Source organism: Lissotriton vulgaris, chromosome 10 (genome assembly GCF_964263255.1).
Source record: "Lissotriton vulgaris chromosome 10, aLisVul1.2, whole genome shotgun sequence".
In the NCBI taxonomy this organism is placed as follows: domain Eukaryota; kingdom Metazoa; phylum Chordata; class Amphibia; order Caudata; family Salamandridae; genus Lissotriton; species Lissotriton vulgaris.
The window spans coordinates 1,149,348,747-1,149,361,515 of record NC_141698.1 but is presented as its reverse complement, the minus strand read 5'-3'; the positions used below and the strand labels follow the sequence as shown (position 1 = coordinate 1,149,361,515).

Sequence of the window (12,769 nt, the reverse complement as noted above, 5' to 3'; positions counted from 1 at the left end):
TGCCTACTTCAAGTAGGTGGTTAGCCAGTTGCAAACAGTAAGGGGACCCCTTCCCCCTAGTGAATGGCAGCAATGATTTTTCTTAAGAGCAGGCAGTGGTCCCCTACTCTAAAATGAAAAGTACACCTTTTGTTTTTCTTTTTTAAATGCATCCTGTTTTTCTTAAGGGAAAATAGGCTGTCTTTGAATATAAAGAATATTGCTTTAATTAAAAAGCAACCACACTCATGGTGGTCGGCTGACCCTAGAAGCCCACCATCCCTGTGATCACAGGCCATACCCAATAGGTCACACATTGCAACCTACCTCATGAAAATGAATGAGATAGGTCATTGGCAATTCCATTGCTAGACGTGTCTGATACACAGCACTTTTCAATGAGCAACTTGCAAATTGTGATTTGAGAGTCACAAAATGAATTGGTTATACTTGTGGCACTTAGTGTGTTATTCTGTTAACAACAAACATTGTACGTGGTTAGTACACTTGATTATATTAGCAACGTCATCAGCATGTGGTCCATCCTGCACACATGACAGCTGGTCTTTAGACTGTGGTGGACACTGTGCTTACCCATGAGGTCAGAACAGGCTACACTCTCTGCTCCTCTGGGAAAGTGCTGCCACTTGCTTTTAGAGACCCCGCATTCCTGGTGGGGACCTCTATGCCTTCAGAGCATCCACTGCAGTGGTGTTTGCTTTGAAGGCATAAGAACTTGCAAGATATAAACTTTTGTGTTTTATATTATAGTTCATGAGCTAGAGTTTGTTCATGAAAACAATAAAGTAAATGGTCCTGGAATTTGAGGAATTTTGTCCTTGAGTGTGGGCATCATTTGACAATTTCCCTGCCATGGGTCGCCAAGCCTGACACGGTAGCCCAGGGCTGGGGAACGTTGTGACCTTCATTCTGCGCAATACAGTCCAGGCATTTGCTACTGTAAGCTGGCGGTCAAGTGGAAGACAAGCTATCAGGTTAAAGGTCTCTGCCACTTGAGAATATTTAGGCTCTACCGGTAGAAAACTCACATTGTTTGACCTCTTTCTATGAGCCTCATTTACCATAGATTGACACGCTGCAGCACAGCAAGCCTTCCTGCTGTTTGACCTCTTTCTATGAGCCTCATTTACCATAGATTGACGCGCTGCAGCACAGCAAGCCTTCCTGCTGTTTGACCTCTTTCTATGAGCCTCATTTACCATAGTGTGACACGCTGCAGCACAGCAAGCCTTCCTGCTGTTTGACCTCTTTCTATGAGCCTCATTTACCATAGATTGACACGCTGCAGCACAGCAAGCCTTCCTGCTGTTTGACCTCTTTCTATGAGCCTCATTTACCATAGATTGACGCGCTGCAGCACAGCAAGCCTTCCTGCTGTTTGACCTCTTTCTATGAGCCTCATTTACCATAGTGTGACACGCTGCAGCACAGCAAGCCTTCCTGCTGTTTGACCTCTTTCTATGAGCCTCATTTACCATAGATTGACGCGCTGCAGCACAGCAAGCCTTCCTGCTGTTTGACCTCTTTCTATGAGCCTCATTTACCATAGATTGACCCACTGCAGCACAGCAAGCCTTCCTGCTGTTTGACCTCTTTCAATGAGCCTCATTTACCATAGATTGACACTGCAGCACAGCAAGCCTTCCTGCTGTTTGACCTCTTTCTATGAGCCTCATTCACCATAGATTGACACGCTGCAGCACAGCAAGCCTTCCTGCTGTTTGACCTCTTTCTATGAGCCTCATTTACCATAGATTGACCCACTGCAGCACAGCAAGCCTTCCTGCTGTTTGACCTCTTTCTATGAGCCTCATTTACCATAGATTGACACGCTGCAGCACAGCAAGCCTTCCTGCTGTTTGACCTCTTTCTATGAGCCTCATTTACCATAGATTGACACGCTGCAGCACAGCAAGCCTTCCTGCTGTTTGACCTCTTTCTATGAGCCTCATTTACCATAGATTGACACACTGCAGCACAGCAAGCCTTCCTGCTGTTTGACCTCTTTCTATGAGCCTCATTTACCATAGTGTGACACGCTGCAGCACAGCAAGCCTTCCTGCTGTTTGACCTCTTTCTATGAGCCTCATTTACCATAGATTGACACGCTGCAGCACAGCAAGCCTTCCTGCTGTTTGACCTCTTTCTATGATCCTCATTTACCATAGATTGACCCACTGCAGTACAGCAAGCCTTCCTGCTGTTTGACCTCTTTCTATGAGCCTCATTTACCATAGATTGACACGCTGCAGCACAGCAAGCCTTCCTGCTGTTTGACCTCTTTCTATGAGCCTCATTTGCCATAGATTGACACACTGCAGCACAGCAAGCCTTCCTGCTGTTTGACCTCTTTCTATGAGCCTCATTCACCATAGATTGACACACTGCAGCACAGCAAGCCTTCCTGCTGTTTGACCTCTTTCTATGAGCCTCATTTGCCATAGATTGACACGCTGCAGCACAGCAAGCCTTCCTGCTGTGCTGCCGTGCGTCAAAAGAAAAGGGTAGGTGTGTGCAATATCTACACGATATGGTGCATTCCTCTCCTTCTCCCCTTCACTGGTGTACAATGGGATAACATGCATCAACCCAGGCACCCTCATCCGCTAGCGCGGATGCTGTGGATTCTGGGACTAACAACCTGTCCCCTTGTCTTACCAAGGTTCTCGAATGGATGGATGCCTCTTTCCTAAAGCTCAACGGATCAAAAACCGAGATTATGTTGCTGGGATATAAGGCCCCCATTAATCTTGATTTTTGTTGGCTGAGTTGTCTGGGCCCCTCTCCTACCCCGAATAACCAAATCAAGAGTCTAGGGGTTTGGCTTGATCCCACTCTGGGCTTTCAAGTTCTGGCTCATAAGGTCGCCTCGACTTGTTATGGCCTTTTGAGGCTCTTAAGGAAGGTGCTGACCCTTCTTCCGTTCGAGGCGAGAACGATCCTTGTCTAGTCCCCGATTCTCTCTCGACTGGACTACGCGACTGCGGTATATCTGGGTGCTCCCTTAGGCACTATTAAGATACTTCAGTCCGTCCAGAACTGTGCAGCCCGTATGCTATTGGAGGTTCCGAGACATGGCTTGGCGAGGGCTGCCGTGCGATCTCTTCATTGGCTACCGGTGCAGGAAAGGATCCGGTTTAAAGCCATGTGTATGGCCCATAAGTCGATAACTAACAACGGTCCGGCCATCCTACACCCTCTGTTTTGCCATTATCAATCTTCCAGAGCCTTAAGATCTAACCATCGTAATCTGCTCTCTGTACCGAGGGTCAAGCCCTCTCGTACAGGTGGCCGCCGGTTTGCAGTTCACGCAGCAAAAATCTGGAATCAACCTACCGATAATTTACGACTCAAACCCAATCATCAAGCATTTAGAAAACGGCTGAAGACCTTCCTGGTTTGTTGAGTGGTGTTGTTCCGTTATGGGTCTAAAAGCGCTGGGATGCCTCCGGGTAGCCAGCGCTCTACAAATATGTAATCATTCATTCATAATCACTCATAGATACTGCACATTCCTATCCTTATTGCAATAAGGATTTCTGTGCTGCAGTGCATCAAAATATTATATAGCAAAAATTAGGAGAAATAAAAGTATTTCTACTCTTTGCACCACATTAAGTCCTCCTTTTGAAAGGCACATTTTTAGCGCTGCCTCAGATTCACAGATCCTTGTACATCTGGGGCAGAGTCGAAAAGCCCTGGGTGTTTCTGGGAACGCCCACAGCAGCACCCATTGTATGGCACGTCCCTTTGCTGCAGAAAAGCTGTGTTGGGAGGGCCAGAGTAGCAAGACACTGTTAAGCCATGCACAATGGCGTAGAGCAGCCTTCTAAATATGGCACGGAGCACATCTGGAGCGTGAAAAAAGTGACATTCCAGTGGCGCTAAGAGCTTGTAAATTTGTACCTGAGAGGTAAGTGGGCCAACTGAACCATGATAGATTGTGGTCCACCTGCTGATACAAACTCAAAATGAGGCAACAATGACTTCTCTGTTGATTATTCTTATTCTTGCACATCCATATGGATCTCACCTTTTGTCCACGTCTGTTCCCAATTCAGACAGGAGCCATTACCTGCTTAAAGTCGGGGTGCCAAAGAATGGCTCGGTCATCAATGGTGAGCTGTTCCTCCCCGGAAGGACTTCGATGGAAGCTTCCCACTTTGATTCTTGTAAAATTACCCCAATAATGGTAATGCCAGTTAAAAATGTGAAAGCGCGTGGGCGGGTCCCCGAGATCATCGAAGTAGATTTCATCACCAGAGGTAGTTTTAAAATGAAGATCCCTCATGTAATGATGTAACTGGAAGAAGACAGAGAAACAGAAAGAGGACACAGCAAATAAATAACCACACATTGCAATAATACCTAGAGTAGGGTTCTGACTGAGCTGCTACTTTCAGTGTTGCACTGGAGGTTGTGATTAAAGCCTTTTTGGTGGATCACAGGTCATAAAGGTTCCAAATCAATGCACCACATGGTAAGTGCATTGTCCAGTTTAGTTATGTGGACAGAGCATGCAGGGAAAGAGCTGTTGCACTAGGTTTGAGGCAATGAATGTGCTATTGATACAAGATGGACATCAGTGGTAGAGACCACACCGCCGCTGCTGAAGAGCGTTGGATGATGGCACTGGGAAGACAGGTCAGAGTGAAGTGAGTGATGTCGCAGGAGTTGGTCATGATGGCAGGCCATGAAGGCAATAACTGGAGCTAACCAGTGTACGGTGCCTATTAATGAATTTTCAGCAACATATTAAAATTGAATGAATTCTCTATTTTAAGAACAGTTTTGTTCTAATGCTGATATATGATTATTCACCTGCATGAGGAGGCATGTTGGGTTGTTTATCAATCAAGGGATTCTCGTACATACTGGGTTCCCTGCTCCGAGCTTCAGTGTCATCACGGGTCAATCTCTGATAATTTTATCTTTTGAAAATACTACACCCATATGACAACAATTCACAGCAAGTGCAAAGAGTTTTAACCCTTTTGCTGCTCTGCCTTTCCCCCCGTGCCAAGCCTTTTTTGGCTATTTGGGGTAGTTTGCGCTTAGGCCCTGTAACTTTTTGACACATAAGGTATCCACACCAATTTATTGTCCTTTTCTTCCAACATCATGCGAATTCTAAAGGTACCCAGGGTTTGTGTATTCCCCTGGAATGGACCCAGAATTTGCCAAAATACAGCAATTTGTTTTAATGGGAAAAAAAGTGCTGCAGATGAAAGCGTCTGTTTTCCCCCTGAAAATGGTATCAACAAAGGGTTTGTGGGACTGAAATAACATTGTTTACAGATTTCAGGGTCTGAGAGACGTTTGTCTGAAAACCAAACATTTTTGCACAGTTTTTGCATGTTACTGGGCCATGGCCTATTTTTGCAATTTTTCTGTTTTTAACCATCTTCCAGTTATTGGTAGAAACGGGACTGAAAGAAATAATGGATCCTGGAAAGATATACATTTTAGAAAATGTGTCAAAAATTCAGAATTCATAAAGGGGTCATTTGTGTAGATCATTAAAAGTTTCTTCATAGAAACTAAAAGTTGAAAATAGGAAATATTGAAAATGAGTTGAAAAAAACAGCCATTTGTGCCAACGTTTTCACCTGTTACTCCTTCTAATTACGACAGATGTTTGAAACAAATATACCTTTACATCCACTAGACCTTCCTGGTTGTGGGGGTATATATAACTTGTAGGTTCACCGAGAAAACGACGAAACAAAGCCAATAACTGAGCAGCGTCTTGCAATGATTTATTATGTGCCGGGTATATAGCAATTCATTTGGTTAAATATATGCAGTGAAAATCGGGATGAAAGACACATATGTATTTCTGAATTTGGAACAAAATATAGAGTTTATAAACAGTAGCTATTTGCACTTTTCTGAAATTGTAGGTACCCATAGTATCATGATAATAAGTAACTTATTTTTTGCACATTGTCTTTCATTTGAAAGGCAGTAATGCATCAAAAGTCAATAGGTAATAACAGTTGCTTTACAATTCTTTGTTACCCTCAGTCTCCTAATAAAAATGGTACCTCACTTGTGTGGGTAGGACTAGTACCCCCGCAAAAGGAATCGGCTCAAAACCCAACGTGGACACAATTCACTTGTACAGTGAAAACTGACCCTTTTTTTTGCAAAGTGCCTAGCTGTAGATGGAAAACAGGGAGGGAGTGCTTAGGGGCGACCCGGAGGAGGAGCTAGCGGTGTGCAGTCCATTGCTGTTTTTTCTACATAAGGGCTCCCTTGAGCCTCCCAAGCTGACAAACTTCTGGACGACGCACCTGCGTGCTGGGCAACGAGGCCTGTGACGGTTACGAGGCGGCCTTCTCTTCCACCCCTATTGACTTTCTCTACTGATGAGGGAAGATATCCCGAAACCCGGGCCATGTCCCAGGTCTAGAGATCGGGGGAACAACAAGTATCTACTTGCACCTACATAGGTGAACCACTTACGAACTTTCAGTTATTCTTCGAACTTCAGGCACTGCACATACCAGAGTGCTTAGGGGCGACCCGGAGGAGGGGCTAGCGGTGTGCGGTCCAACGCTGTTTTTTCTACATAAGGGCTCCCTTGAGCCTCCCAAGCTGACGAGCTTCTGGACGACGCATCTGCGTGCTGGGCAACGAGGTTTGTGACGGTTATGAGGCGGCCTTCTCTTCCCCCCTATTGACTTTCTCTACTGATGAGGGAAGATATCCCGAAACCCGGGCCATGTCCCGGGTCTAGAGATCGGGGGAACAACAAGTATCTACTTGCACCTACATAGGTGAACAACTTACGAACTTTCAGTAATTCTTTGAACTTCAGGCACTGCACATACCAGAGTGCTTAGGGGCGACCCGGAGGAGGGGCTAGCGGTGTGCGGTCCATTGCTGTTTTTTCTACATAAGGGCTCCCTTGAGCCTCCCAAGCTGACAAGCTTCTGGACGACGCACCTGCGTGCTGGGCAACGAGGCCCGTGGCGGTTACGAGGCGGCCTTCTCTTCCACCCCTATTGACTTTCTCTACTGATGAGGGAAGATATCCCGAAAACCGGGCCATTTCCCGGGTCTAGAGATCGGGGGAACAACAAGTATCTACTTGCACCTACATAGGTGAACCACTTACGACCTTCAGTAATTCTTCGAACTTCAGGCACTGCACATACCAGAGTGCTTAGGGACGACCCGGAGGAGGGGCTAGCGGTGTTCGGTCCATTGCTGTTTCTTCTACATAAGGGCTCCCTTGAGCCTCCAAAGCTGATGAGCTTCTGGACGACGCACCTGCATGCTGGGCACCGAGGCCCGTGACGTTTAGGAGGCGGCCTTCTCTTCCACCCCTATTGACTTTCTCTACTGATGAGGGAAGATATCCCGAAACCCGGGCCATGTCCCAGGTCTAGATATCGGGGGAACAACAAGTATCTACTTGCACCTACATAGGTGAACCACTTACGAACTTTCAGTAATTCTTCGAACTTCAGGCACTGCACATACCAGAGTGCTTAGGGGCGACCCGGAGGAGGGGCTAGCGGTGTGCGGTCCATTGCTGTTTTTTCAACATAATGGCTCCCTTGAGCCTCCCAAGCTGATGAGCTTCTGGATGACGCCCCTGCGTGCTAGGCAACGAGGCCCGTGACGGTTACGAGGCGGCCTTCTCTTCCACCCCAATTGACTTTCTCTACTGATGAGGGGAGATATCCCGAAACCCGGGCCATGTCCCGGGTCTAGAGATCAGGGGAACAACAAGTATCTACTTGCACCTACATAGGTGAACCACTTACGAACTTTCAGTAATTCTTCGAACTTCAGGCACTGCACATACCAGAGTGCTTAGGGGCGACCCGAGGAGGGGCTAGCGGTGTGCGGTCCATTGCTGTTTTTTCTACATAAGGGCTCCCTTGAGCCTCCCAAGCTGATGAGCTTCTAGACGACGCACCTGCGTGCTGGGCAACAAGGCCCGTGACGGTTACCAGGCGGCCTTCTCTTCCACCCCTATTGACTTTTTCTACTGATGAGGGAAGATATCCCGAAACCCGGGCCATGTCCCGGGTCTAGAGATCGGGGGAACAACAAGTATCTACTTGCACCTACATAGGTGAACCACTGACAACCTTTCAGTAATTCTGGAGTTCTGGACTTTTTGGTTCCGTCCAGAGGTGTCAGGGAACAACACCCAAAGACCCCGGAGTTCCACCTGCCTTGGTGCGCAAATAAACAGAAACACGGGCTTCTCGATGGTGGCGTCAAAGACCAAAGGTTTATTACTGCAGGGACACAGAAGTCACAGAAACTACACATGGGCAGTAACTAGGAGCCTGTTCAAATTGTACAAAGAGGGTTGCTCCTTATATACTAAATTTTGGCCTTCAGGCGAATTCTTCACATGTTGGTACATTCCCAAAGCCTTTGTGTCATAAACAATAAATATTTGGCGTACACAGGAACCGTTGATAAAATCTGATACAAAACATCTACGAAGAGGGGTTCCCACTAGTTCATCACAATCCCTTGTCAATATTGTATTCAAGAGCCGGACCGCCTCATCGTAAATTTCGTTACCTCCCCCTAATAAAGTTTCAGAAAGAAAGGAACGGAGCCAGGTGTGGAAGATAGGAAAGCGGGATAAGAGATGTTTGTGGGTTGTAAATGGGCAAGGCTACCGGCTTCGGCCGCCTAATCATGATCGGGACAATGGACACGAGAACCAGTTCAGTAGGGCTGGCCTCAGGCAGAGGAGGCAGCCTTTGTCGAGTCATGCAGCTACAGCGTGTTCTGGTTTAAGGTGCACGTGTCATGAAAGAGGTGAATCTCCGGCTAAGGCTACGTGTCCTTAATCGAAATGAAGTGATCAGAGGTTATTGCGTATGTGAGGGCAAGAAACTCAAAATGGCTGCCATGATCTAAGATGGATGCCGTGGGTAGATCAGAAATGTGTTCATAACAGGAGTACTCTTGCTCGTATCGTAGCGAAAACACCAGGATATGCTAAATGGATCATTTGCGGTTCGCTGATACCAATATTATGTATTTTATGAGCACTGCATTTCACAATCGCAACTTCAGTCGGCAAGGTTAAAGATTCCAACAAGTCGTTAACTAGCTGACCATGTTGAATCTTAGTCCCATGGGACGTAATGAAACCTCTTTCTCTCCACAAACGGCCAAAACTATGGGCCACGCCAAATGCGTACTGACTATCTGTAAAGACATTCACTCTCTTTCCCTTAGCTAAAACACACGCTCTGGTTAAAGCTATTAATTCTGCAGCTTGGGCAGAATTCTGATTCACTCTTGCAGTCTCCACAATTGTCTTCAAAGTCGTTACTGCATAAGCAGCAGTCACGTCACCATTCTCCAGTTTAAAACATGACCCATCCACATACAATGTGCCATCTGGATCTGATAATGGAGTATCCTTTAAGTCGATACGTCCTTTTGTCTCTTCCTCCGTTCTAAAGCAACAATCATGTGGCTCGGAATCAATCGACTCTTGATTAGCCGGCAACAACGTTGCTGGATTCAATACATTACATCTTTTAATCTGAATATGACTCGCTAGTAATGTCAGCTCGTAACCAGATAGTCTCGCACTAGTAAGGTGTTGCGTCTTCGTTCGGTTCATGAGTGTATCCACCGCATGAGGAACCATGACCACTAGCATGTTGTTCATCACCAAACCAGCAGATTGTCGAATGGAAACCGCAGCTGCCGCTGTAGCTCTCAAACAACTAGGTAACGCTCTAGCTACCGGATCCAATGTTGATGAGAAGTACGCACAAGGGCGTTGTTTATCACCAAACTTCTGTGTCAGAACACTCAACGCGTAACCTTCTCTTTCGTGAACGTAGAGCGTGAATGGCTTACTGTAATCAGGTGTACCCAATACAGGAGCTGAACACAATGCTTTTCGTAACTCAGAAAAACTCTCTTGACATTCATCAGACCATGGCACCGGACTCGGAACATTTTTCCCAGTCAAAGCTACCAATGGTTTCGCTAAAAGAGAAAAATTTGGGATCCACTGCCTACAGTAAGAGGTAATACCTAAAAAGGCACGTACTTCTCTCTGTGTGCGCGGAACACTCATCTGCGTAATTGCTTTTATTCTCTCTGGGGTCAACTTCCTTCCCTCCTTTGACAAGAGATGACCTAGGTAGGTCACTTCTTGGCAGCAGTATTGCATTTTTGAAGGTGATACCTTGTGATTCAAAGTAGACAAGTGATGCAATAACGAAACCGTAGCTGCTTTGCAAGTTTCCTTGTCATCGGCAGCCACTAGAAGATCATCTACATACTGCACTAGAGCAGAGCCTGGAGGAAGGACAAAGGAATCTAACTGACTCTTTAATGCTTGACTGTAAATAGATGGGCTCTCACAGTAGCCCTGTGGAGCGCGTTTAAATCTGAAACTGCGACCTCCTAGACAGAAGCCGAAAATATCTCTGCTTTCCTCGGCTATCGGAATGCTGAAAAAGGCATTCTTCAAGTCGATGACTGAGAACCAAGTGGCTGTAGCAGGAATCAATGTTAACAAGGCAGTAATGTCTGGAACCACAGGAAACTGCGGGACCACAATTTTATTGACTTCTCTGAGGTCGATGACAAACCTATATACTGGAGGCTTTGTAGGATCAGTTCGTTTCAAAATTGGTAATACAGGACTATTACAAACATTTCCTCTAGTTTCTTCAACCACACCTTTCTTAATTAAATCTTGCACAATCAGTAAAAGTGCACGCTCACCTTCACTAGATATTTTGTATTGAGGAATTCTTGGAAATTTCACATTTGCTTTCAAAGTTACTACATATGGTGGTATTTCTAAAAGGCCTACATCATTAGGACCAGTCGCCCAAAGAGAATCAGGGAGTGAACGCAGCTCTGGTGGGAGTGCATCCATTGACAAGTACATCGGAGAGGTGATTCTTTTACCCAATGTAAGCTGTACCCCTTCCGGAGAACAGTACAATGTCGCATATAGTCGTTTTAACAAGTCTAAACCAAGCAGATTTTCATTACAACCCGTCGTCAAAATCAAGGGTGCTTTCAATTGACACGGTCCAACAGAAATAGACAAAGGACCAGAAATGGGGTTGTAAACAGGGGCGCCTGAAAAACCTACAGAAACATTTGTTGAGCCAGACAAAGGTGCGCCAGGGAGTTTCGCATGAATGATAGAACTTTTTGCGGCACCAGTATCCAACAGAAACGGTTCGACTACACCTGATGTTGCTACTGCGACATAAGGCCCACTCTGATCCACTGGAACTGATACTACTCCCTCTCTCTGTCCATGGCTGTCCTAGTACCCATTTTGCTGAAATCCCTCATCCGCTTCATAATAGTCTTCAACAAGATATTGTTGAGATCTATTCTGCTGAGTAGATTGTCCATTTCGCTGATCAAAGTGATTGGAAGGACGATCATTCGTTTGTGGAGGCATAGCACCTCGCCCTCGACCTCTAGAATTTTGCACAAAACCACCACGACCTCTCTGAGATGCTGCTGCATTATTTTGCGCTAAGATCGGACATTCATTCTTGTAGTGACCCTCTTTCTTACAGTACGCACACTGATTCCACTGATATTGAGGCCTCGTTGAACTATAATCTGTCCTTTGATACGAATTCTGTTGCGTGTTAGTCTGATTCGTGCGAGGCGGATACGCCTGTTGCAAAAGAACTTTAGTCTTTAAATCTTTTGTTTTCTTTTCTGACTTTTCCTTCTCTTCTTTATCCCTATTTTCGTAATATTGTGCAGTTGCAAGTATTTGCGCAGTTGTAGAAACAGCCCACGCACTCTCTGAATCCTTTAGTTTATTGCATAATTCAGGTAACAAATTATGCACAAACTTATCGACAAACAGTCTCTGTCCTCCTTCAGTGCTCATATCTTGACCACTATGATCTACAAAAGTCTCTTCGAACCTTGTGAAAAAGTCGGAGACACTTTCGTCTTTCTTTTGCCTGCATGCGGATAACTTGTCCCAATTAACACGTAATGCGGGCATCAGAGTCTTCATTAAGTCGATTATCCTACCTGGAAGATTAGCAATTAGGGGTTCAGGTTTTGCACCACCCGTTTGCTGACCATCCGCTGCAGTGATAGCTGCCCAATCACCACCTAAGGCAACTTGATGATCCTCTCTATGAATTTTAGCCCACACTGGTTGCAGAACTACATTTCCAAATAACATATCAATGTCTGCTAAGTTCATTATACAAGCCTCAACTGTCTGCGTTAATTCCTTGTAATATCCAGCAGGATTCTTACGCGGGTCTGGTAAGGCCTGTTTCACTGCTAGTACTTCGGCTCGCTTCCACGGAATGTGTATCCACACTCTCTGGAATTGCGCCGGAGCGGCTACAATCCCATTAGGAGCATCAGCTTGCACAGCTTCGCGCCAAATCGGAGGAACTTCCCTCATTGGATATTGGCGACTCAGCTTCGTCTTACTTTTCTCTAAATCTCTCGGTGAACGAAGAGATGGATCATTCCTAAAACTTAAGATCAGTTCCATCGCTTCTTCTATATTTTCACCTACTATCATACCAGCAGCAAACTCTTTCTGAACCTTAATTAAGTCTTCTAAATCCGATTCAACATCATCTTCTTCTATCTCCTCACGTAACAACGAGCACATCTCATCAAAGACATACCGTTGCGTTGGTTCTTTCCACTGCATAAATGTATCTAGCACATCTTTTGTACTATATCTCCTACTCTTCGAAATCCATCTGAGAGCCGTGGAATCTAAAATTCCCCGTTCCTC

The 12,769-nt window shown here is 45.7% G+C and overlaps 1 protein-coding gene across 1 annotated transcript in view; it reads right to left on the bottom strand.

The window, feature by feature from the left end:
- The window catches only part of LOC147689493 (vomeronasal type-2 receptor 26-like), a 676,984-nt gene that overhangs the window by 133,520 nt on the left and 530,695 nt on the right, over window positions 1-12,769 (bottom strand). Inside the window, exon 2 of the mRNA XM_086939932.1 lies at window positions 4,076-4,303. Within this exon, the coding sequence (XP_086796058.1) occupies window positions 4,076-4,303 (228 nt within the window). The remainder of the gene's footprint in view (window positions 1-4,075; window positions 4,304-12,769) is intronic.